Source organism: Scyliorhinus torazame, chromosome 13 (genome assembly GCF_047496885.1).
Source record: "Scyliorhinus torazame isolate Kashiwa2021f chromosome 13, sScyTor2.1, whole genome shotgun sequence".
In the NCBI taxonomy this organism is placed as follows: Eukaryota; Metazoa; Chordata; class Chondrichthyes; order Carcharhiniformes; family Scyliorhinidae; genus Scyliorhinus; species Scyliorhinus torazame.
In genome coordinates this window covers 175,960,092-175,986,206 of record NC_092719.1, presented here as the reverse complement: position 1 = coordinate 175,986,206, position 26,115 = coordinate 175,960,092, and the positions used below count along the sequence as shown (strand labels likewise).

The following is a 26,115-nucleotide window of genomic DNA, read 5'->3' as shown; positions in this document are numbered from 1 at the left end:
CCATGATATACTGGTGTATATTATGACACAGACATCTTCAACTCTTCCTATCACCATCTGCACAGCATATACTCCATTGCGCTTCTGCATCCATAGTAACCTTGCTTAACTATCATAAATGTATACATTCAAAGTCATCTGACGCAATTCTCAAGTAAACGCCAAGCTTCGAAATTCGATAAGGCTCAAAAATATGTGTGAGATAGATTGCAATGTATGATTACTAAATGTATATTGCTTCTGCTCATTTAGCTGATTGTAGCATGCAGCTGGTTTTCAGACTGGTGGTGAATGGCGAGATGCCCGAGCATGGAACACAGAATTGTGAGAGACTGACAGATAGGCTAAAGCTAATTGGCACAACCTCTTAAAGAGGAGGTATATTCTGGCAGGAGCAAGTTCTGGACCTATTTATAGAAGAGAATACTGAACTATGTTACAGCATAACAGAGACCATTTCCGGATGTGACACCAGAGATCTGAGGAGATGTAGCGAAGGAGATTTGCCATCTGTCCACAGGGGCCAGGAGTCCCACCAGACAAAGTCCAGAAGGCAATGGGAGTAGATGTCCATTGCAATCAATGCTAGGAACATCATCCCAAGGATCTGGATGCAGTTCACAAGAAAATCAGTGACCACACATGAGTGGTCAAGGTCAATGTGTGTATCTTCAGATGCCCTATCTCAACAATTGCCCCTCTAGACTTCAATGCACCACCACCACCCTCACCATTCACCTTTCAACATCCTCTATCAGCCACGACTCACACCTAACGTTCAAATTTTCACCTCACCCTCGATTCTTAGCATTGCTGCAAGCCTCAAATCCAAATCGCACAGCTGGCCCACATTGACAGCTATTCAACCAAAACAGCCACATCACCCAAACACAATGGGTGGGATTCTCCGTCACGCCAGCCCAGCTTTCCGGTGCGGCACGCCCCCACCGGCAGCGGGATTCTCCCTTCCCACAACTGGCCAGTGGGGTTTCCCATTGTGGCCACACCACGCCGTTGGGAAACCGGCTGGTGTGGGTGTGCTGTCGGCGAAGCAGAGGATCCTGCTGACGGAGAATCCCGCAGATTGTATCACACCCGCTGATACATTTCCTTCTCACATGCAGGATAAGTTGGTGCATAACCAGAGGCAGCAGGAGCTAATCAGCGAGGGATAGGCACAGCTGCATGTCCTCTCATCCATGGAGAAGACAGTGCTTGTTATCATTGGAGAAGCCATGTCTGAGGTCATTGAAGATGACGGTATACTCATACCAAATCATCTTCTCACATCACACTCCCTCCCTCCCACCTCTTTCCATAACTCCTTATAATTTACAAACAGCAAATGGCGTAAGAATGCACTTCCTGCTTTTCCCTGCCCCCTCACCAAAACACTACCTTGTGCCTTTTGTCTCTCATGTAACCTAGAACTGCCGCCCGGCCAGGAAATGGGGGATGTCTCGCAATAGTTCTCTTAAAGTTCCCCTGTTCAGCTGCAATGCTGCTTGTAAGGAAACCCTAAAACACTATGAATATACAGCAACCTTCACCTTCTCAAGGGCAATTAGGGATGAGCAATAAATGCTGACCTGGCCAGTGACGCCTACATCCTCTATATTGCTTTGTTAAATCAGGAAGTTGAATGGAGATAGCTCATGACTTGAACTGAAGAAGCCTACTGCCTCGTATATTTGTACATTGTTCCACAATAAATAGTTACTGTTTGGTCTCTATGCCGCTGAATCTTTCTTAAACAACCACAACAACATATAAAGCTACAAAAGCAGCATGGATGCCAGCTCTGCAAAGGACATGGTAACAGATGGGTCCTACTGCAGAGGACTCGGGCAAGAATTTTGATGGCATGGCCGTTTGAAGACGGATGATGGACACTGAAATGCCTGGTGCATTGACAAGCCTGCTCGGAAGATATTGATGAAAGGTTTACAGCCTGCTCGGAAGCCTGTGGTCTTTTTTGAAGAGTGTAGCGCAACAATTACTCACTCAAGTCGAGAAGAGATTAAATCAATCGAGGCTTTATTAAGCAAGACTTGTTCCCCAGCAGCTCAGTTACAGAATGCAGCTGCTGGGAGAACTCGAGCTCTTATACTCTGCCTTCAGGGCGGAGCCAGCAGGCGGCAGATCCAACCAGCACCCGGGACCTGTCAGCCAATAGCCTCTCGGCTTCACAGGTACCATACTACCCCTAATACATACCACCACAAAGAGCATAGAAGAGAATGACACCAACATAACAAAGGGTTTTGTACAGAGCTTTGAAGTCCACTCCATTAGCAAAGGTTTGGACCTTTGGCTGATTGCTGATCTGTCAGCTTCCATTGCAGCATGAACAGAAGCCACCCAACATCTGGATACGGCAGTGGAGCTCAGAATGAAATAATTCAAGTTCAGCTTGCTGCCATGCAAGCTCACGCTGCTGCCATTATGGTTGTGGATATCAATGTGCTGAGCAGCTTGCAGACTCCCACAATAGTCCAGCAATCTGTCCTGCAACAGTTTTCTGGGATTATTGAGACACTTGGCTTGCGGAAATGAAAGTGGCTCATTGATGCACAAACCTATTGTCGTCCCTCAGGATAACAGCATTCTTCATCCCATCCCTGCCACTCCAGCAATGCTCTTGCTGTTGCCTGTCACCAGCCAGCCCAGCCTGCTGCCACTCATGCTGAGATGGTAACCCCAAAGTCAGGTCTTCTAGGCCCAGGCTACTCGAGGTTGTGCTCCAAGTCCACCTAGGCCGGGTTTCTTCCACTCAAAGTCAGCAGCATTCCACCATCTATGTTTCAACTACTGGGATAATAATGTATAAGAGCACTAAGACAGACAAAGTTGCACAAAAGAGAGGCACTAAGGAATACACAAGGGCGAGTTGACTTTCTGTGAAACTTTGGATGATTTGATTGATTGTTTTTCTTTTTCTTTAAGGGGCAATTTAGTGTGGCCAATCCACCTACCCTGCACATCTTTGGGTTGTGGGGGAGAATGTGCAAACTCCACATGGACAGTGACCCGGGCTGGGATCAAACCCAGGTCCTCGGTGCCGTGAGACAGCAGTGCTAACCACCGTGCCGCCCTTAGGTGATTCATAAAATTGGTTTGGAATGTTTATTTTATTTCAACATTGTGGTCAAGGAGCAACTGTGATTGTGAGGGAATTTGAGTTGTAGGACTGTTGGTGAATGGAGAATTGTAGTTTCATTCACCAGTACCACAGTCTGATAAGCCAATTATGGGCAGCCCAGCTACAAAAGGGTTGTAATGGCTGCCTCCTCTTTATCCTCCTCCATCCCACCTCCAGCACTTCCTTTTTGATAGATAGGCAGGTGGCAATGGCTGTGCTCTCACACGTTAAGACGAATGCGCTCTCACACGTTAAGACGAATGCTGTTCCCGGTTGGCATCAATATTGGATCAGCAGCTGAGGTATTCTGAAGGCTGCCTTCCAGAAACCTAATTCCCACTTTCCTGTTGCTGCCTGCATTTGCTTCACTTCACTTGTGTTTTACCAAAATGCTTCCATCTTAAAGTCTTTGGAATAGATATTCCTTTGCTAATGTAAACAGGTAGCAGGCTATTAATAATTAACGGGTCCACAGGTCTGACCTAAATCTGTTGAATCAACAATGAAAATACAAGAGCAGCAAATGTTACAATTTTAGCAGTAACATACTCTTTTAAAAACATAATTTGGCAATATTTGCCGTGCTATGATTCATCAAAGTTTATGATTATTAAGTGCCTGTTTGAAAGAGTTTAAAATGAAGGAATGGCAGCAATACTGGCACCAGCCTGACAACGTGCGTTACCCTCTTGCATGACCTTTCCCAGTTGCCTCCATCAGTTCCAGCCCAACAACATTGAATAATCATTTCAATAAGCAGATCTTTAAAACTCTTTGAAGATCCCCTGACATGCATTCGGGCATAGCACTGAAAGTACTTTCCCTGAAGTAAACTCTGAAACAAGCAGTGTGTGAATGAATTGCAAATGGAACTTAAATTTCTATTTCAAATCAGAAAAGAGATGTTGCTTTTGTTAGGTGATGTATATTCCTGATGCAAACAGGCGTGCAGGATATCAGCTTTGAAATTTTTCAGTCAACAGGACAAAATGTGGGACCAGAACGTGCCTGTGTCAGCCAGCTGCTCAGCAGTGCCATCTTACGGAAGGCAGCCAATTAAGAAGCTGCTCCTGCATTTACTGTCCCATTAAGGACAGTGGGTGGGTTCCTGAGGCAGGCGGACCAATTGGGGCCCTGGAGCCCTGAATGGTCAACAGCCTCACTAGAAGAGGCCGGCCCTGCTGGGGCAGGTAGGAAACTGCGAGGGTGTTTCAAACTGGAGGCACTCTCTGAAGTCTTCTGAAAATGTAAAAATAAAGAATGGTCACCGCTGTTGGGCTATCATTACAAAGAGGGAATCTGAGGTGCTGTTTACAAATTTTGCCCCAGCTGTGCCTCTAGCCCCATCTCCATGGGGCTGATGAGGTTCCACTGTGTATGTTTTGTTGCCTTCAAGTAAATCAATATATAGCTAGCTTTTAAAGTATTATTAACGATCACGAATTAGCAAAACAAGTCAGTGACAAAAGTCACTAGTCTGTTGCAAGCAACAGTCAACATATTAAATTGAAGAAATTCATTAGTTAAGTGGTACAATTTAGTGTATTTAGACTGTCAAAATCTATAAAATTGTACCACTGCCTGAAAAAGATTATAAAATGCTTTATTTTTCATCAATTTCAGTTATGAGGAAACAAAAGAAAAACATTGATGGACATTTGCTTTGAAAAAGAACAATATGGTCATAAGCTATATATTATTTAAAATGGATGATGGTCCAAAGTTTCATCTCTGAAAATTTGTGAATGTCCTTTCCCTCTAATTAAAGACCCACTATTGGAAATACAGTAATGTGTGTGCAGTTTCATCATAGAGCAGAAAAATATTGAGGAAAACGGGCATTATATTATCCCATCCTCAATATTTTACTGGCCTTACGTGCAAATAAAATTTCAATATCGATTGAAGGAATATTACAATTACCTTTTCTTTATTAGCATTTGTTGTCCTGCGCTTCTTCAATAAAAGACCCAACTGCAATCTTTACAACATTTTGTATTTCCTTGCTAACTGGCTTTGTGGCTTGGTGGTGGTCCCTTTAAGGATAACACAGCAGAGTAAAAGACCACTGAGGTGACCTACCTATGACACCATGTAGACACACAGAATTACACCCCTTAGAAGACAAGGTCAAAACGACAAAGGAAGTACCTACTCCCATGAACACAACTGAACTGAAATCATTTTTATGGATGGTAAACTACTATGGACGTGTTTAACCAAACCTATTGATGGTACTGACCCCCTTGCATATTCTGCTAAAGAAACACCAGTGTTGTCTTGGAAGGTGTAATAACCTGCACGAAACATATGGGGCGGAATTCTCTAATAATGGGGCTATGTCCCCACGCTGGCATGAAAAGCGGCGCCAACCACTCCGGCGTCAACGGTTCCCGATAATGGGGAATGCGCCCCTTCCTAGGGGGCTTGGTTGGTGCCGGAGTGGTCCCTGCAGCTCCAGTCGGAAAGGAACGGCCCGTGCGAGTTCGCGCATGCGCAGAACGCCCGGTGTGATTCCGCGCATGCGCGGAACGGCCGGCGTATTTCCACGAATGCGCACTACGGCTGGCGTATTTCCACGCATGCGCAGGGGATCCCTTCTCCGCGCAGGCCCCCTGGCAATATGGCAGAGCCCTACAGGGGTCCGGCGCAGAGTAAAGTAGGCCCCATGGAACCAGCCCGCCCGCCGATCGGTAGGCCCTGATTGCGGGCCAGGCCACCGTGGGAGCCCCTCCCCCCGGGGTTCGATCCCCCTGCGCCCCCCTCCAGGACGGCCCCCGCATACACACCTTCCAGGTCCCGCCATGTGGGACCTGAGTAACCCACGCTGGCGGGACTCTGCCAAACACGTCGGCCACTCGGCCCATCGGGGCCCGGAGAATCGATGGGGGGCCGCTATTAGCGGCCCTCGACCAGCGAGGCGGGAATCCCGCGAGCGCCCAAGAATCTTCGCTGGAGAATGGTTGGCCAGTGATTCAGTGGTAGAGGTTCAATATGGCGGAGAGGTCCACTGGGGAGTCCGTTGCAGAATTAGTTTTGCGACTTTGAAAGATCGGCGAATATTGTGAGGGAGTGAGAACCTTGTCGTTGATGGGCACAGCAGCTTGGTTGGCCACATATACAGGTGAGCGATTACACACAGTGGGGTCTCCGTTCTTTCCAGTTGTTTACGGTGGTCAATCCCTGCACCTTCCCCTCATCGTGGTGCAGTGCAATGGCCCTGGCTTGTTGGGCCGTGATTGGTTGCACCACTTGAAGATTGATTGGCAACATGTTTTTCAAGTGGGCGCGGGAGCCTTAGGCTCGGTGCTGAGGAAGCTACCTGAAGTTTTTTGGCCGGGCCTCGGTACCATTAAGGGGGCCGTGGCTACTATCTGGTGGATCCGGAGGCCCAATCCCGATATTTACAGGCCCGCCTGCACGGCCCTTTATGCCCACGTCGGAAATCAAGGCTGAGCTTCGATAGTTGGAAAGTTTGGGAATCATCCGTCCGATGCATTTCGCCGACTGGACGGCGCTGGTGGTCCCGATGCTGAAGTTGGATTGGGCGGTTTGCCGTTGTAACAATTACAAGTTAACAGTGAACATGTCTTCTAGGTTAGACCATTACCTGCTGCCCAGATAGAGGATCTATACCCTACATTGGCTGGTGGATTGACATTTGCTAAAGTCTACATCAGCAACTCTTATTTACATCTACGTTTGGATAAGACCTCACGGAAGTATGTGACTATCAACACTCACAAGGATCTTTATGAATACGCCTGACTTCGGTTTGGTGTGTCCTTGGTATGTGCTGTGTTTCAGCGCATGATGGAGGGCATCTTGCGCAGCTGCCGCACGTTGCCGTCTATCTCTATGATGTTTGATCACGGGGACCATGGAGGAGGAGCATCTGCGGAACCTCGAGGTGGTACTACAGATAAAGTACAGACGATAAAGATGGCCCCCACACCACGAGATGCCACGGAGCTCCATTCTTTTTTAGGTCTTATCAATTATTACCGGCGTTTCATTCCAAATCTGGCTACCGTCCTGGCCCCCCATCATTTGCTGTTGAAGAAGCGCCATCCCTGGGTTTGGGGTATGAACCAGGCGATGGCCTTTAAGGAGGTGAAGGGTCACTTATCCTCTTCGCAACTGCTGACTCATTTTGATGCATCCAAACCACTATATGTGACGTTGGAATAGGAGTGGTCCTGTCCCAGAACATGTAGACTCCACACAGACAGTGACCCAAGCCAGGATCGAACACAGGATCCTGGTGCTGTGAAGCAACAGTGCTAACCACTGTGCTACCTTGCCACCCTATGGTGGCGGACTGGGAACAGCTCCTAGAACATTCCCCAATTAAGGTTTTGATTTGTCGGCATGGCTGCAGTGAGTGAATAAATAAATGAAGGTTTGGGGCATTAGAAAAGGAGGCAGAAAAGTCAGCTATTTGCTCTCAAATTTCCAACCTCCGCATATCCTAATTTCCCTGTATTGTCCCTGTCCATGAATACCAGTGCAGTTCTTACAGGCAGTCAGAATGCAGAGATTGGGGTTCTCCCCTTTTTATGGGCAGTACTCGTAAAAGAAGATGTGAAGAGGAGAAATAGTTATTATTGACAAAAATGTATTAAGTTGTTTCCCTGTACCAGCCCATTGATCATAGTGCGCACAATGAGAGGAAGAACCATCTTATTGTTACGATAGACAGTAGTGGTTGGAAGGGCAGCTTTGAGAATGTATGAGGAGGTCTCCTGTATCACCCTTGTTGTCGAATGGGAAAATATGACAGAATTAGGGAGATAAAGGTGCAGGGTGTGGCTTGGCGCACCTGGCAAGGCTCCTTCCTGTACTGCAACTTGTTTTTATGGTTTATGCTGCTGGATTCTACAACTATGAATGTAAAATTTGACAGTAAGCTTATTTCTTCAATCCTGCACTAAGAATGTTAAGAACAAAACAGCACAAATTATGTTCCAATTGCTCAGTATCTTAATAGTTTTCAAATCACAACTTTAGTCATCGGAAATAATACAATTTCCTTCTCTACACAATTTCCTATTGCCAACGGATAATTAATTCCAAGCAGTCAAACACAGATACAATGCAGGTGAAACTACCACATTTTGGTATTTTGGATTCACTAAACAACATTTTAATTATTCAGCTTTTTGTAAACTTAGATAACACTGTGCCTGCTTCAGAAAATGCTGGCCCCAGTTTGACTAGACTGTCTTTTCAACTGCACCTTCTCACGCCTGTCTCATCTCCATGCCTCCAGTTTCCTCCCCTAGGTCACTTCTATTTTCCGCGCCAAGGACACCTTAAAGTGTTGCACACTGGCCTCTATCCTTTTTCATGCAAAGCTCTATGTTGAAAATTCTCTCACAAATCTACACTCTGGACTTTTACAGTTGCATTACTGATTGCATTTCCAGGAAATATTTTGGACGAGATTCTCTGGTCTTCCCCTGGTGTGATTCTCGGTGCGGGAACCAGCCCGCTATTGGCTGGCGGCTGGACAATCTGATCCTGCCACTGCCAATGGCATTTTCCATTGAATCCACCCTACGTGCGGCAGCAGGGTAGCACAGTGGTTAGCACTGTTGCTTCACAGCGCCAGGGTCCCAGGTTCGTATGATTACCGGCTGGGTCACTGTCTGTGTGGAGTCTACACATTCTCGCCGTGACTGCGTAGGGTTTCCTCCGGATGCTCCAGTTTCCTCCTACAAGACGTGCTGTTGGTGAATTGGCCATTCTGAATTCTCCCTCAGTGTACCCGAACAGGCGCCAGAATGGGGCGACTAGGGGCTTTTCACAGTAACTTCATTGCAGTGTTAATGTGAGCCTACTTGTGACAATAAAAATAATTATTATAAGATGACGTCGTCAGGTGATCGGAAGATCATGGTTTTCATCCATAGTGCCTGGTTGACAATTGAGTGGGATGATTTGTCTGTCCATTCAAACTGATTCTACAATGAGTGGTCAATCTGCTCTGCCCAAGCTGTGAAGGTGAAAATCGAACTCCAATATTGTCTGGACATTCAAGCCGTAAAAGTGAAGACAAAATCTATGGGCTCGATTCAACTAAATGGGATCGAAATCCCATAATGAGCGCGTTTAGCTGCGTGTTTCCCGGTGCTTGCAGCACCGAGAAACACATGGCTATACCAAGCCACGCGTGTTGTACAAGGTGCCTCAGTGGGGAATGTGCAGCCAAGGCTGCATGTCGCCCCTTTTTGTACACTGGGGAACTTTGCTCACTGGAACTTCCCAGTGTAGGAAGAGATAGAGGCAGCATTTAAAAATGCCGTCCCGATGTCCGAGGCCCCCGAATCAATCCTCAACCTCCCCCCACACCCCAAATACACTACCTTGGCAGTGCCAATCTTGCACCCCTATGCCAGCTGGTGATGCCACCGAGGCAGTGCCAGACTGGCACGCAGGTGGAACTGCATTATGCCGTGGCTGGCACTGCCAGTGTACCCAGGTGGCACCAGCAATGTCAGGGTACCCGCAGGACATGCAGCTGAGGGCCTCCGATCTCCTGAGAGACCCCCACAAGTGCCATTCCATCCGCTCCCCGTTTGTGGGTACCAGTGCTAAACAGCGCTCACTCAAAGTCTCCGAGGCAAAAGGGATGAATCCCAAAGAAACTCGGGAATCTGCACATTAGAGTAAGACTAACTGTCTTGCTCTAATATGCTGATTTGCCATAAAGTGATCCCACTCACCATGGTCAGGATTTACATCGCAACATCTCAAAGATCGCATTGGATGACGCGGGTCAGGTAGATCCCCGGAGCGGGTTATCACGTCTTTTATTGGCCACGCGATCCAATGGCCCCGGTGAGCTGCTTTTCCGGCACAGCGCAGCCATTGGATCACATCCAGAATTATTGTGTCACGAGGTTTATGCTTGTATTTCATAGAAATGTCATAGAATTTACAGTGCAGAAGGAGGCCATTCAGCCCCCTCTGATTTGCCATGAAGGGTTCTGGTACATGGGAGTTCTCCCCCAGCACGGGCAGACACACAGCATGCAAGAGCTGCTAAGATTGTTGAATAAACCCTTCTGCTTGTTAGTTCATTGTCGCCAGCCGATACACCCCCAACAACCTCTACACAGATGGCACAACATAGCTTTTGAAATGAGGCTTCATATCTGTTCACACCTGGATTTCCTTGATTCAACCTATGCAGGTTTCATTGCAATTAAGCACATGTGTAATCCCCTCATGATTTAAATTTGTATTTTCTTGTCAACACACAGAGGCACCATGAATCCAAAAATTGAAACCAGTTCACCGTTGGGAGTGCAGTTGCATACTGGCACATTTTAGATATTGAACTGCATATTTCGATGAATAACAAAATGTTTCTCATGGTATCAGTTTGTGCAATTAGTGCATTTTTATTTTAATCGGGTTTACGATACTTCATTCCATTATTTAATTCATTTATAGTTCCTCTGACTAGTTCCTCTTTACAGGAAAAAAAAGAAGATTTTTAAAAGCATCACCCCTGCTCTCCACACCACTGATGTTAATTCCTGGCTACGTTCCCATGAGAGCCAGAATGGCTCAATCCTAATCAACAGGCAGCTTCAGAGTCAATCAAGAACCTAGGCATTGGAAACCATGTTGAGGGCTTTTCTGGTCAAGCAAATCTACATACTTCTTGAAAGATTGATCCCTACAATTGGAGCAACAGGGTCACTGAAGACTTCTCCCTCTCATGGATATATAACCAAAGTAGCCTCATATTGGAGGAATGTTATACTCCAGGAAACCAGTTGGTGAACGATAGAACCGGAGCCAACCTTTGCACATTTTTTGAAGCATTTATTTATGGAGCTACACATACAGGGCAGCACAGTAGCATTATGGATAGCATAACTGCTTCACAGCTCCAGGGTCCCAGGTTCGATTCCGGCTTGGGTCACTGTCTGTGCGGAGTCTGCACATCCTCCCTGTGTGTGCGTGGGTTTCCTCCGAGTGCACCGGTTTCCTCCCACAGTCCAAAGATGTGCAGGTTAGGTGGATTGGCCATGATAAATTGCCCATAGTGTCCAAAATTGCCCTTAGTGTTGGGTGGGGTTACTGTATTATGGGGATAGGATGGAGGTGTGGACCTTGGGTAGGGTGCTCTTTCCAAGAGCCAGTGCAGACTCGATGGGCCGAATGGCCTCCTTCTGCAATGTAAATTCTATGATTCTATAACATCATTCAACTTGTTGGTGGAGGAGCTGACAAAATGGTCCAGTGACTTAACTATGGCAAAGAATGAACTTGGAAAGATAATTCATCATTCCCAAGAAGCGCTGCAAGGTGTGCTTGTCTTCGGGAATGGACTCCTGTCATATAGCCGTTGTCTTGTCTGGATCTGCCTTCACACTGTTGGCTGTGAGAAAATGACCCATGCAGGGAACCTGGTTTACCCTGAATCTGCATTAGCAAGGCTGAGCCACTCTCACCTCATCTCTGAGTTCAACTCTTTTGTCCATGTTTGAATCAAGGTCCCAATGAGGCTGGGAGCTGAGTGGTCCTGGCAGAACCCAAACTGAGCTTCAGTGAGCATGTTATTGCTGAATATGTGCTGCTTGATAGCACTGTTCATGACCCCTTCCATCACTTTACTGATGATCGAGAGTAGGCTGAAGGAGCAGCAATTGGCCAGGGTGGTTTTGTCTTGCTTTTCGTGGGCTTGACACTGCCGAGTCGATGCCAGTGTCATAGCTGTGCTTGAACAGCTTGGCTGGAGGTGCGGCTGGTTTTGAAGCGCATGTTTTCAAGACTATTTCCGGAATGTTCTCGGAGCTCATTGCCTGAGTCGTATTGGCTGAAGACTGGTTGGCATCTGTGGTGCTGGGGATCTCAGGTGGAGGCTGAGATCGATCACATTCTCGGCATTTCTGTTTGAAAGTGTTTGCAAATGCTTCAGCCTTGTCTTTGCACTGACGTGCTGCGTTCCCACGTTACTGAGGATGGGGGATATTTGTGGTGCCTCCTCCTTCAGTTAGCAACTGGATATGGTAGGACTGCAGATTTTAGTTCTGATCTATTGGTGTGGGATCGCTTTGCTCTCTCACATGCTACATCCGCTGTCAAACATGCAAGCAGTCCTGTGCTGTAACGTCACCTGGTTGGTCCCTCATTTTTAGGTATGCCTGGTGATGCACCTGGAACGCCCTCCCAACCCAGGGTGGATCCCCAGGCTTCATGGTCATATGAACATAAATATTAGGAGCAGAAGTAGGTCACTCAGCCCCTTGAACCAGCTCTACCATTTAATAAGATCATGACTGATCTGATTGTAGAGTTACCTCCACATTTCCACCTACCCCAATACCCTTTCACCCCCATGCTTATCAAGAATCTATCCACATCTGCCTTAAAAGTATTCAAAGACTGTACTTCCACTGCCTTTTAAGGAAGAGAGTTCCAAAGACTCACAAGCCTCTGAAAGAAAGAAATTCTCCTCATGTCTGCCCTAAATGGGCGATCGTTTATTTTTAAGCAGTGGCCCCTAGTATTAGATTTTCCCACAAGGGGAGACATTCTCTCCACATCAATCCTGTCAAGACACTCCTCAGGATTTTATATGGTTTACTCAAATTGCCTCTCACTCTTCTAAACTCCAGCAGATACAAGCCTAGCCTTTGCACCTTTCCTCATAACACAATCCACCCATTTGAGGTATTTGTTTGGTAAACCTTCTCTGAACTGCTTCCAATGCGTTTACATCCTTCCTTAAATAAGGTGACCAATACTGTACGCATTAGTCTCACCAATGCCCTGTATAACTGTATATTTTTGCACTCAATTTCCCTCAGAGGGATTGTTGTTGTTTCTCTTCCCTCACCTGGTAGTGCACGAGGCAGACTTTAATCTGTTCCCGAAGTGAGGATTTTCCTGGAAAAGCTCGCTAGCTTGTCACCAGGGGTTTATAGCTTGAGGGGTGACACTCTGAATCAAGAAGGATGAATAGGAATCTCTCCCACTCTAACTGCCTGCCATTGGCATGTTGGAAGAATTTTGCAGGTTGATACTCACCCTGTTATCAATGCACCATCCTTGGCCATCAAGTCCTGGGGTGGGACTCTAAAACCTGGAGCTTCTGGCTCAGAGGCTGGGTGTATTGTCGTTGTATATAATCCTGATGCTGCTGATGGCCCACAGTGCCTCATCGATGCCCAGTTCTGTTAAATATATCCTATTTAGTCCGGTCGTACTGCCACAGAAGACAGAGAAGGTGTCCTCAGTATGAAGAATTGTCATAAGCAGATAAATCTGTGACAGGTAGATTAGTGAGAACTTGTTCAAGTATGTTTTTCCCTCTTCTTGATAGTGGTGTTATCAAGCTACCCTTGGTGATAGACATTAAAGTACCCCACCCAGAGTACATCCTGTGCCCTTTCCACCCTCAGTGCTTTCTCCAAGTGGTGTTCAACATGGAGGAGTATTCAGTCATTAGCTGAGGGGGTAGGGGTGATAGTGATGGTGCAGTAGGTGGAAACCAGGATGTTTCCTTGCCCATGTTTGACATAATGCCATGAGACTTCATGTGGTCCAGAGTATATGTTAAGGACTCCCAGGGAACTCCCTTCAATGGTTACCACTCTGCTGCCATCTTTGGTGGGCCTGTCTTATTGGTGGAATAGGTAATTCCGAAGGACATTGTCTGTAAGCACGGTGTCTATAAGGATGCTGTGAGGATGCTGTTAACAAACATTGTCTGTGAGGATGCTGTTAACAAGCAGATCAACCTGGAGCTCTATTCCTCCTATGTGTACCTCTCCATGTCTTCTTACTTTGACCGGGATGATGTTGACCTGCGTCACTTTGCTGAGTTTATAAGGTATGATTCAGTGTGTATGACCATATTAGGCTATTTCTCCCAATTTTGGCACAATCCCACAGATGTTAGTAAGGAGGATGTTGCAGGGTTTTTAGGGTTGTGTGTGCCATTGTCGCATCCGATGCCTTGGTCGATGCCAGTTGGTTCATCCGATTTCATTCCTTTTATTTCATAAAGATTTGAGTAAGGATTTGATGGTGGGGTTTGAACCCATGACTCTAGAACATTAGCCTGGTGTCTGGATTAGTGTCTGGATGGGTGGTAGCCCAGTGACATTACCACTGCGCTACCACCACTTCCCCTTGCAAACTAAGGGGTTCAGTTTATTTGAAGATGTGGTACAGAATTGCTGAACAGACAGCTTTATTATAAAGATTCAACAACTATTGTTAAGAATGATGTGGAGATGCCGGCGTTGGACTGGGGTGAGCACAGTATGAAGTCTTACAACACCAGGTTAAAGTCCAACAGGTTTGTTTCGATGTCACTAGCTTTCTGAGCACTGCTCCTTCCTCAGGTGAATGAAGAGGTCTGTTCCAGAAACACATATATAGACAAATTCAAAGATGCCAAACAATGCTTGGAATGCGAGCATTAGCAGGTGATTAAATCTTTACAGATCCAGAGATGGGGGTAACCCCAGGTTAAAGAGGTGTGAATTGTACCAAGCCAGGACAGTTGGTAGGATTTCGCAGGCCAGATGGTGGGGGATGAATGTAATGCAACATGAATCCCAGGTCCCGGTTGAGGCCGCACTCATGTGTGCGGAACTTGGCTATAAGTTTCTGCTCGGCGATTCTGCGTTGTCACGGGTCCTGAAGGCCGCCTTGGAGAACGCTTACCCGGAGATCAGAGGCTGAATGCCCTTGACTGCTGAAGTGTTCCCCGACTGGAAGGGAACATTCCTGCCTGGTGATTGTTGCGCGATGTCCGTTCATTCGTTGTCGCAGCGTCTGCATGGTCTCGCCAATGTACCACGCTTCGGGACATCCTTTCCTGCAGCGTATGAGGTAGACAACGTTGGCCGAGTCGCACGAGTATGTACCGCGTACCTGGTGGGTGGTGTTCTCACGTGTAATAGTGGTATCCATGTCGATGATCTGGCACGTCTTGCAGAGATTGCCATGACAGGGTTGTGTGGTGTCATGGTCGCTGTTCTGAAGACTGGGTAGTTTGCTGCAAACAATGGTTCGTTTGAGGTTGCGCGGTTGTTTGAAGGCAAGTAGTGGGGGTGTGGGGATGACCTTGGCAAGATGTTCATCGTCATCAATGACGTGTTGAAGGCTGTGAAGAAGATGACGTAGTTTCTCCGCTCCGGGGAAGTACTGGACGACGAAGGGTACTCTGTCGGTTATGTCCCATGTTCGTCTTCTGAGGAGGTCGGTCCGGTTTTTCGCTGTGGCGCATTGGAGCTGTCGATCGATGAGTCGAGTGCCATATTCCGTTCGTACGAGGGCATCTTTCAACGTCTGTAGATGTCTGTTACGCTCCTCCTTGTCTGAGCAGATCCTGTGTATACGGAGCGCTTGTCCATAGGGGATGGCTTCTTTAATGTGTTTAGGGTGGAAGCTGGAGAAGTGGAGCATCATGAGGTTATCCGTAGGTTTGCGGTAAAGCGAAGTGCTGAGGTGACCGTCCTTGATGGAGACCAGTGTGTCCAAGAATGCAACTGATTTTGGAGAGTAGTCCATGGTGAGTCTGATGGTTGGCTGGAACTTATTAATGTCATCGTGTAGTCGTTTCAGTGATTCTTCGCCGTGGGATCTGTAAAGATTTAATCACCTGCTAATGCTCGCATTCCAAGCATTGTTTGGCATCTTTGAATTTGTCTATATATGTGTTTCTGGAACAGACCTCTTCATTCACCTGAGGAAGGAGCAGCGCTCCGAAAGCTAGTGACATCGAAACAAACCTGTTGGACTTTAACCTGGTGTTGTAAGACTTCGTACTGTTGTTAAGAAAGTACAGCTGCCACTCCTTCACATCACATGCTGCTTGCCAAACTGAAAGTTACTCTGAACAATGTCTGCTAGTCACACAGTTTATATGTTGGCTACTTATTCATTAACATATTCTCCCTTAAAGCAATATCACAACATATATCACGTTTGATGTGAGCATTTAGTAAAAGCAATTAAATGGTTCCATTGGAAATTTGTATACTGCACAATTTGTTGCAGATTTAAGGAAGCTTATATCCCTGGAGGTAACATTCATATTGTGATCTGTTTGATATACAATTATTCTAATTGAAGTACTTTAGGTTTTGTAGTTCCACTCCATCTAGTGTAATTTGTTAAGTTATTATTTCATACATTTCTCAATGGGATTAAGAGTTATGTAATTTTCTAGGTGACAAATTTGATATAACCTGAGGGATATTGCAAGCTCTGGATATCGCCTGCTGTGATCCTCATTTCTTCGCAGCCATTCATTTATTATATAGATTGGGCGGCAGGGTAGCACAGTGGTTAGTACTGTTGCTTCACAGCACCAGAGTCCCAGGTTCGATTCCCGGCTTGGGTCACTGTCTGTGCGGAGTCTGCATGCTCTCCCTGTGTCTGCGTGGGTTTCCTCTGGGTGCTCCGGTTTCCTCCCAGAAGTCCCGAAAGACGTGCTGGTTAGGTGAATTGGACATTCTGAATTCTCCCTCCGTGTACCCGAACAGGCGCCGGAATGTGGCGACTCAGGGCTTTTCACAGTAACTTCATTGCAGTGTTGCTGTAAGCCTACTTGTGAAAATAAAGATTATTATTATCAGAATTGGATGAGATCTATACTGCAACGTATGCATTTCAAAAAGAAAGGAATATGAAAATGTTGTAATTAGTCATCAGTAACCAAATACTTTCTTCTCCAAAGTTTTGCTGATTAATGATACTAAATTATGGCAGTTATTTTCATCATCATTTGTGATGAGAGTCATCCAATTTTGGACTATAATTTTATTGTAATGATTACTGAAATATTATCAGAAAGCAATGTGCAGTTAAAAGTGCTCCAAAGACACAATCATTGGGTGCGATCTAACCAAAAATAATCGGAGTCCATCAAGCGCCGGTAACAATGCCGCTATCTAACGGCACTCTGTTGCTATTTCAGACCCCGAGGGGAACACTCCTGAGGCTGCACTTTAGCATCATTTCCTGCACTAAGGATGCCCAACGAGCAGAATGATGTGACCCACCAATGCCCCAACTCACCTCTATGGGTGTCCTCAGGGCCTTCTCCCACCTCACTTTACACGGGCAGGGCAACCCCGGGCCCGATCCCCAGTGCGGGCAAACTGACAACCTTGTACCTTGGCACTGTCAGCCTGTTAGTGCCACCTGGGCACCCTGGCAGTGCGAGGCTGGCACCCAGGTGGTACTGCGAGGGTGCCAGACTGCCAGTGCCAAGGTGCTCGGAAGACACTAGCAGTGCCAGGGTGTCACCTTGTCCAGGGGGTGACCACCCAGGGGCCTCCGATTGCCTAGGAGACCCCTTCCAGATGCCAATCTATCTGGCCCCTGGTCTGTGGGGAGCAGTGCTGAAAGGTGCCCGGTTGGGGTCTCCATGGCGAGGCTGATAGATGCCGGGTGGCCGTTTAGCCAGCATGAGCATGGCTAAGTGGGTTTTTAAACTCGCTGAACCATGCGAGACTGGGCTCACCCATTGTGGACAGGACCCAGATCACAACATCTTGCAAGATGTGGTTAGATCTATTGAGACGTAACAACTGTTGGGAATCCTGGTGCAGGCCTCTCCCGGGATTCACTGGCCGCATCCCGTCCCGATCACACCCTTCATCTCACTGTTGCAAATAAACATGTCTGAGCCTTTGTGTTGGATGAACTTCGTTGTTTAGTTCTGTGTGCACTCGATGTTATGTGCAGTGCACAAAATTCAATATGTTACAATCAATATGCTGAACAAATAAGTGGTCATTTTAACCCTCAATCTTTGATCCCTGGGAATTTATGGGAATTGTTCGGTCAGGCAAATAAAATTGTGATGGAGTATTGACTGTGCTGATCCTGCTATGTTATCAATAGCAGCTATTTTAACCATGCAGTTCTTTTAGTTGCTTGAGACCCATCCGTGACAGATAGAGGCTAAATATATTTGGGCAAATTGTGGTCCAATAACACACTTATGTGATTTTAACTTAAAACAGAGAAAGACCTGTCTCGTGCCAAACAGCAAAATCTAACAAAATTGGTCTCTCAAAGTCACTGAGGAAATATTTAAAGGGACATGGATCTGCAATTGCCATTGGATTATAGGACTTGTGTTTGCATTGGCTAGAAAGATTCCAGCTTTCAGATAATGCCTTTCTGCCACAGCTGCTATTATTGTCATTTGTATTTTAATGGAAGAGCAATTCGGCGAATAGAGGCAGCAGCAGTTAGCAACCAGAGTCCGCAACTAGGTCTTTTGGAAGCCAGCATGTGAGGGGTGTGGTGTAGGAGGCCATGCCCATCACGCAGGGTGTATAGTCCGAGTCTGCTTCTTGGATCTTTCTGAAGTGCAGTAAATGAATAGTAATAATAATCTTTATTAGTGTCACAAGTAGGCTTACATTAACACTGCAATGAAGTTACTGTGAAAATTCCCTAGTCACGACACTACGGCGCCTGTTTGGGTACACTGAGGGAGAGGTCATAATCATCTAACAAGCATGTCTTTCGGAACTTGCGGGAGGAAACCGGAGCACCCGGAGGAAACATACGCAGACACGGGGAGAACGTGCAGTCTTCCGCACAGACAGTGACCCAAGCTGGGAATCGAACCTGGGTCCCTGATGCTGTGAAACAACAGTGCTAACCACTGTGCTACTGTGCCACCCTGCATACATCTGCACATCCAGTGTTCTAGCTCTCTGCAGCCTCCAGGAACAGGATGTGCTGTCTGATGGACCAGTAAGCCATGCATTGTAAAAGTTATTACAGTGGTTAACTTTGTTATTTCTGATTAATACCCGTCTGCTACGAGGAACATCACCCATATTTTCCAGTCTGGTGCACACAGTTGCAAAGGTAGTCAATACTCCCCTGCTCTCAGGGCTAACCAGTATATCCTCTTCGACATTGACCTCAACAAGTCAACACAAAAAACTTGGAGATTTACAGCAGTGGCTGGTTTCCTTACAATCTGGGTATCATTGACAATATATGTTTGTATTAAGGACCTGGAAAAGTAGCCATCAGCATTTGGAACGGCCATCATTCCATGGATTATCAGCTAGTCTTGGATTACAGAATCAAGATGATTGGGTAAATTATCAGTCAGCTGACATGCGCTTTCATCCTGTGATGTACAAAAGTGCTTCTGCAACCCCCATTCATTTTTGCTCCTCACACCAACATGGCAAGACTAGTACTAGAGGTCCAATGTCACATTTACTCATGGCATGCCACCAGTCATGAGCAAAACAGGCATTTTCAGGTTAGCCCTGGCAGCAGAAGATTAATAACTATCTTAATGTGGAGATGCCGGCGTTGGACTGGGGTGAGCACAGTAAGAAGTCTTACAACACCAGGTTAAAGTCCAACAGGTTTGTTTTGAATCACTAGCTTTCGGAGCAGTGCTTCTTACTGTAACTATCTTAATGCAGTTGTGTGCGGTAGACTGGAAGATGTGGATGATGCTCCTGGTAACAAACTGGTATTAATCAGTGATAACAAAGTTAATGACTGTGATAACTTTTACAATGCATGGCAGGCAGCAGGTCCGACTCCAGAAGGCTATAGGGAGCTGCAACTTTTCTGTATATTCAGGCATGTCCAGTGTCGTTTGTGCACACCATCGTACTGCTGAAACAGAGGTCAGGGGGGTCCCTAGAATGTGTTCCACAAAGAGTCTCCATATTGTGTACTGCATCCTGCACAAACCTGCTGTTCAGAAAAGTCTGAATTTGGAGAAGTTGAAAGAGTAAAGTGAAGGTGAGGCAGTAGCAGAAAAAGGAACAGCCCCTCAACACCTTGCAGCCAAGGATGTGAGAGGGGTGAATGACTTGCACAGTGATTCTGCTGAACATCTCTGAACATTTGCAAAATGTCCCTCTGCATTCATATTACCTCCTTCGCCACTCTGTATTACTGCCTTTACCACTCTCTTAATCGTCATTAATGAATATTGAATCCACTCAACCAACCTTTATATAATTAGCAAACCGACAATGCAGACTCAATAACTGTGACAATAGATCACACTGCAAATAAGAACACCGAATGTGATTAAGAAAGACAGGTATTTATAGAGCAACTTTCACTATCACAGGACATCACAAAGTGCATCAGAACCAATGCAGTACTTTTGAAGTGCAGTCGCTGTCATAGTGCAGGAACTCTGGTAGCCGATTTGCATACAACTAACTCTCACATCGAGTGATGTGAGCACTCTCAGATGATCTTATTCTTGTGATGTTGATAAGGGATAAATATATTTCAGGGCATCGGGGGTATAATATCCCTTTTCTTTGAAATATTGACACAGGATCTTTTACATCCACCTGAGAGGGCAGATGGGACTTTGGTTTAAAGCCTCATCTGAAAGATGGCATCTTGAGCAGTGCATCGTTCCCTCTGTGCTGCACTGGAGTGTCAACCTGGATTTTTGTGCTTAAGTCCTGGAGTGGGAATTAAATGAATAACCTTCTGAGTAAGGCAATTCTCAACCTAATGATTGGCTGAAATCATTTTTCAACAAGGGGTTAACCCATGGTGCTTTTCTCACCAGGGGCGGGATTCTCCCCTACCCGGCGTGAACCAATCCGGCATCGGGCCGCCCCGAAGGTGTGGATTTCTCCGCACCTTTAGGGGCCAAGCCCTCACCTTTAGGGGCTCGGCCCGCGCCGGAGTGGTTGCCGTCCTGCCTGCTGGCGTGGAAGGCCTTTGGCGCCACGCCAGCCGGGGCCAAAGGGACTCTGCTAGCTGGCAGTAGTCCGCGCATGCGCGGGAGCGTCAGCGACTGCTGACGTCATCCCCGCGCATGCGCAGGGGGGGTTCACCTCCGCGTCGGCCATCGCGGAGGCTATGGCCGACGCGGAGGGAAAAGAGTGCCCCCACGGCACAGGCCCGCCCGCGGATCGGTGGGACCCGATCGCGGGCCAGGCCATTGTGTGGGGCATCCCCCGAGGCCAGATCACCCCGCGCCCCCCCCCCCCCCCCAGGACCCCGGTGCCTGCTCGCGCCGCCTTGTCCCGCCAGTAAGGGAGGTGGTTTGATTCACGCCGGCGGGACAGGCATTACAGCAGCGGGACTTCGGCCCATCGCGGGCCGGAGAATCGCTGGGGGGAGGCCACCGACCAACGCGCCGCGATTCCCGCCCCCACTGAATCTCCGGTGCCGGAGAATTCGGCGGCCAGCAGTGGCGGGATTCAGGCCGCCCCTCCGGCGATTCTCTGACCCCGCGGGGGTTGGAGAATCCCGCCCATTTCTCAACTCTAGATCTCTATGATTCCTCATTGACAGCAGCGAGAGCAGAGAATCCCGTCGTCAGCGAATGCCTATAAGACCATAAGACATAGGAGCAGAATTAGGCCACTCGGCCCATTGAGTCTGCTCCGCCATTCAATCATGGCTGATATTTTTCTCATCCTCATTCTCCTGCCTTCTCCCTATAACCCCTGATCCCCTTATTGATCTAAAACCTATCTATCACTGTTTTGAAGATACTCAGTGATTTGGCCCCCACAGCCTTCTGCGGCAAAGAGTTCCACAGATTCACCACCCTCTGGCTGAAGAAATTCCTCCTCATCTCTGTTTTAAAGGATCGTCCCTTTAGCCTGAGATTGTGTCCTCTGCTTCTAGTTTTTTCTACAAGTGGAAACATTCCCTCCAAGTCCACTCTATCCAGGCCACGCAGTATCCTATAAGTTTCAATAAGATCTCCCCTCATCCTTCTAAACTTCCCTCAACCGTTCCTCAAATGACAAGTTCTTCATTCCAGGGATCATTCTTGTGAACCTCCTCTGGACCCTTTCCAAGTCCAGCACATCCTTCCTTAGATACGGGGCCCAAAACTGCTCACAATATTCCAAATGGGGTCTGACCAGAGCCTTATATAGCCTCAGATGTACATCCCTGGTCTTGTATTCTAGCACTCTCGACATGAATGCTAACATTGCATTTGCCTTCCTAACGGCCGACTGAACCTGCACGTTAACCTTAAGAGAATCGTGAACAGCGACTCCCAAGTCCCTTTGTGCTTCTGATTTCCTGAGCATCTTCCCATTTAGAAAATAGTCTATGTCTCCATTTCTCCTTCCAAAGTGCATAACCTCACACTTTTCCACATTGTATTCCATCTGCCATTCTTTGCCCATTCTCCTAGCCTGCCCAAGTCCTTCCGAAGCCCGCCTGCTTCCTCAATACTACCTGTCCCTCTACAGATCTTTGTATCCTCTGCAAACTTAGCAACAGTGCCTTCAGTTCTTTCCCCCAGACCGTTAATGTATATTGTGAAAATTTGTGGTCCCAGCACCAACTCCTGAGGTACACCAGTAGTCACCTGGCTGGCATCCTGAAAAATACCCCTTTATCCCCACTCTCTGCCTTCTGCCAGTCAGCCAATCCTCTATCCATGCCAGGATCTTACCCTGAACACCATGGACTCTTAACTTATTTAACAGTCTCCTGTGTGGCACCTTGTCAAAAGACTTTTGGAAATCTAAATAAATCACGTCCACTGGTTCTCCTTTGTCTAACTTTGTCTAACGTGCCGCCTCCCCCCACCGGGAAACACTTGGCTGGGAGGCCAGAAAATCCTGCACATATACTCTAAGAAACAGTTAGAAGCAGTCAACCAGTGGGAAAGTTGAAGTAAATAACAGCATGGCAAGCTTACAGAGGCAAAATTGATTCAAAACATAGATATTGGAATTTAAAACGTCACAAAGTTTGGAAAAATTATGTTTAAAGAATGCCCTCACAGACAGGGTGACCCCCCCCCCACCCTCAATGAAAATCCCCCGAGAGCCCCCGAGGGCCCCAGACACTGCTCCCTAGCACTCCCTGGTAGTGCCAAGGAGAAACACCAGAGCACTGCCAAGCATGACCCTCTCCCCTCCGGGGGCAATACTTACCTGTGGGCCCCGGCAGGTTCCCTTCACCTGGTTCCCGTTTTTAAAAACTTGCTGTAAACCTTGCCGGCATGATGCCACGTCGGCGAGGGGTGTGTTTCTAATGTGGGGGAATAATACGGTGGTGAAGCCCGCTTATGATATGTTGAAGTCGGGAACCTTGTAACTTCACAGGCGCGAGGCAGGGAAAATCTGAAAATGCGATCTCGCCAGTGAGATTCCTGTTTTCCAGCTCTCACGGGGCTTTGCATCCACGTCGCCTTTTGTGTTCGTGGTGAACACAAGTGCAAAATCACCCCCCAGTTCAATTTCAGCATCTTGGTGTACATCATACTTGTTGTTTTAATTCACCAAATCGGGATGATTCACTTAACTAACCCAGAAACTTTCATGTGATAGCTTTGTATCTTCTCTTATTGTGCGATCGCCTCTTAAAAAAAACCATGATCCGTAATTTTGCTTCACTGTATTTATTTTTATCTTTGTGGTCAATTAAAATGCCGGTAATAAAAAAGAAAGACACCCTTGCATTTATAGAGTGTCTTTCAAAACCACCAGAAATGTAGGAAATATGGCAGCCCATTTACACATGGCAACGTTCCACAAACAGCAATGTGATAACGACCAGATAATCTGTTGTTTTGTGATACTGATTTTGGCCAGGACACCAGGGATAACGTCCCTTTTCTTCTTCAAAATAATGTCATAGGATCTTTTATGTTCACTTAAGCGGGCCTTGGTTTCACGTTTCATTGAAAAGATAGTTCGAAGCAAAGGATAAGTTTTCTGAAATTATTAAATTATAATATTATATACATATATATTTTTATTTTGATGAGCATGTACTCATTAATCTATGTGTGGTCCTCTGTGGCTGATTTTCTCTCTGCTCCATTAGGCAGGTATGGTTAGTAGCTCAATAGTGGCAGGCCCACTGATGTCTGCGTCACCACCATTTTGATGAGGGCCTCGGCCCAGGTCCCTGTTGGAAACAGGCAAGGGTTTAATTACCCTTATTTAAATGCAGTTTTTCTCCATTGTGGTGGTATGTATTAGGGGTAATACGGTACACCACGTGTCGACAGGGTATTGGTGGAGGGATGCCAGGTCCTGATAGGATCTGCCACCTACTGGACTCCACCCAGAAATGCCGGTATAAGAACCCAGTTTTTCCCTCCATTTCCCTCAGCAGCTGCATTCTGTAACCACGATGCTGGGGATAAAGTTCTGCTTAATAAAGCCTTCAATTGACAGTACCTCAACCTGCCTCGCGTCATATTGACGGTGCTACATCCACCCAACTGTTTTTGTGATGAATCCTTCTCAGCAGTAGTTCACTTCTGATTTGCAAGTACAAAGTCAGTGACCAAAGTAATAATACAAAATAAAAATGTTAATATAAAAGAATAATTGGCTCACCTAATTTTGATGCATTTTGTTTCTCCTTCGCAGCGTCTGGTTGAAGCCGCTGAAAATGCTCACTTGGAACATGAATATAATTCCGATCTGGAGGTAAGTGAATTAGCATGTTACAAAGGTGTGTGTCAGCTTATTTTCACTAACTATTGAATGTCATGTTCGAACAACTGAGTATATTATAGTGAAGCACTTCAATGACTAAAATAGGCTCTTAACCTGTTGGACCAAAGGCAGTATTGCATTATTTTCTGCCCCACCCCTGTGAACGGTTTTGAGCCCTGATATTACTTATTTATTCTCAAGAATATTAAAACAATTTCCTTGAAACCTACCCCTATATAATGATTTGATGTTTGACTGGAAAAAGAACAGAATTACTGTAAATACTTGTGTAACAAGTGAAAGGAGCTGGTTTAGCACACTGGGCTAAATCGCTGGCTTTGAAAGCAGACCAAGGCAGGCCAGCAGCACGGTTCGATTCCCGTACCAGCCTCCCCGAACAGGCGCTGGAATGTGGCGACTAGGGGCTTTTCACAGTAACTTCATTGAAGCCTACTCGTGACAATAAGCGATTTTCATTTTCATTTCAACAGTCACATTTTTGAGACTTTCATAGGCCAAAGGCCACAGGGTCAATTTTTAACCACAGGCAACTGTTTCCAAGGGGTTGATTTGTGTGCTTGATTTGGGCCCAAGTCAAATCCACAAAAAACAATTGCACTGGAATAAAGTAAAAACCAACAATAACAAAGAATTCCTATTAATTATCCAACATTTTTTCATGTTGCCAACATTACCAACTATATATTTCAGCCACAATAATCATCGAACATTTATTCATTTATTTACCCAAATTGATTTTCATTATTATTTATACTTTTACAATGAAATCAAACCATTCACAAATTCAGGATTATATTTTGATTCTGAAATTTTTCAGCTTTGATCCTAGAAAAACTAGGGTCACCTTTTACACAAAGGGTGTTTGAAAAATTATATTTTTATGAGCCAAAATTCATGGGATCGACTTTTACATGCGAGAGACTTGCAAGTGTATAATTTTATTATAAAGATGAACTTTTGCTATCATTAAGCCTGAATCATATCATGTCAATATTTCTGTATTTATCTAAGACAACTTGATTTGATTTTGTGAAAATAATGCTTTCAACAAGTAGTAATTAACAACTATAGCCACAAAATCTATTTTCAGTCTGGAAAAATTAATTGTTTTAGAAAAGGAAGATTCATTTAGCATGCCTGCTTGTTTGCATTGGATGTCAATTGGAGGTGGAGGGTTATTGTCCCAGTTAAACGTCCTAAGATTAGTGGATATTGGGCGGGATTTACTGGCTGTTCATGCTGGCAGGATATTCCGGTCCCCCGCCGGCGCACAGGTTTCCTGCCAATGAGGGGTGCAATCAACGTGAAATGCCTGTTGACAATGGCGGGACCGGTAGATCCCGCTGAGGGACCACCTCCACTGTCGAAAAACACGCAGCGGATTGGTGGGTAAATCCCGCCAGGCATGTTTTTGGTTTGCTCAGTAGCTACCAGATAGCTGCAGCATATACATTGGAAAGAGAGTAAGATTTGAAATTATTGACAGTAGTAAATTGATAGGAAACAATTGTA

The 26,115-nt window shown here is 46.2% G+C and overlaps 1 protein-coding gene across 1 annotated transcript in view; it reads left to right on the top strand.

Moving 5' to 3' along the window:
• Positions 1-26,115, top strand: part of cacna2d3a (calcium channel, voltage-dependent, alpha 2/delta subunit 3a) — a 1,400,547-nt gene that overhangs the window by 367,214 nt on the left and 1,007,218 nt on the right. The window contains exon 4 of the mRNA XM_072472475.1: positions 24,514-24,573. Coding sequence (XP_072328576.1) covers positions 24,514-24,573 — 60 coding nt within the window. The remainder of the gene's footprint in view (positions 1-24,513; positions 24,574-26,115) is intronic.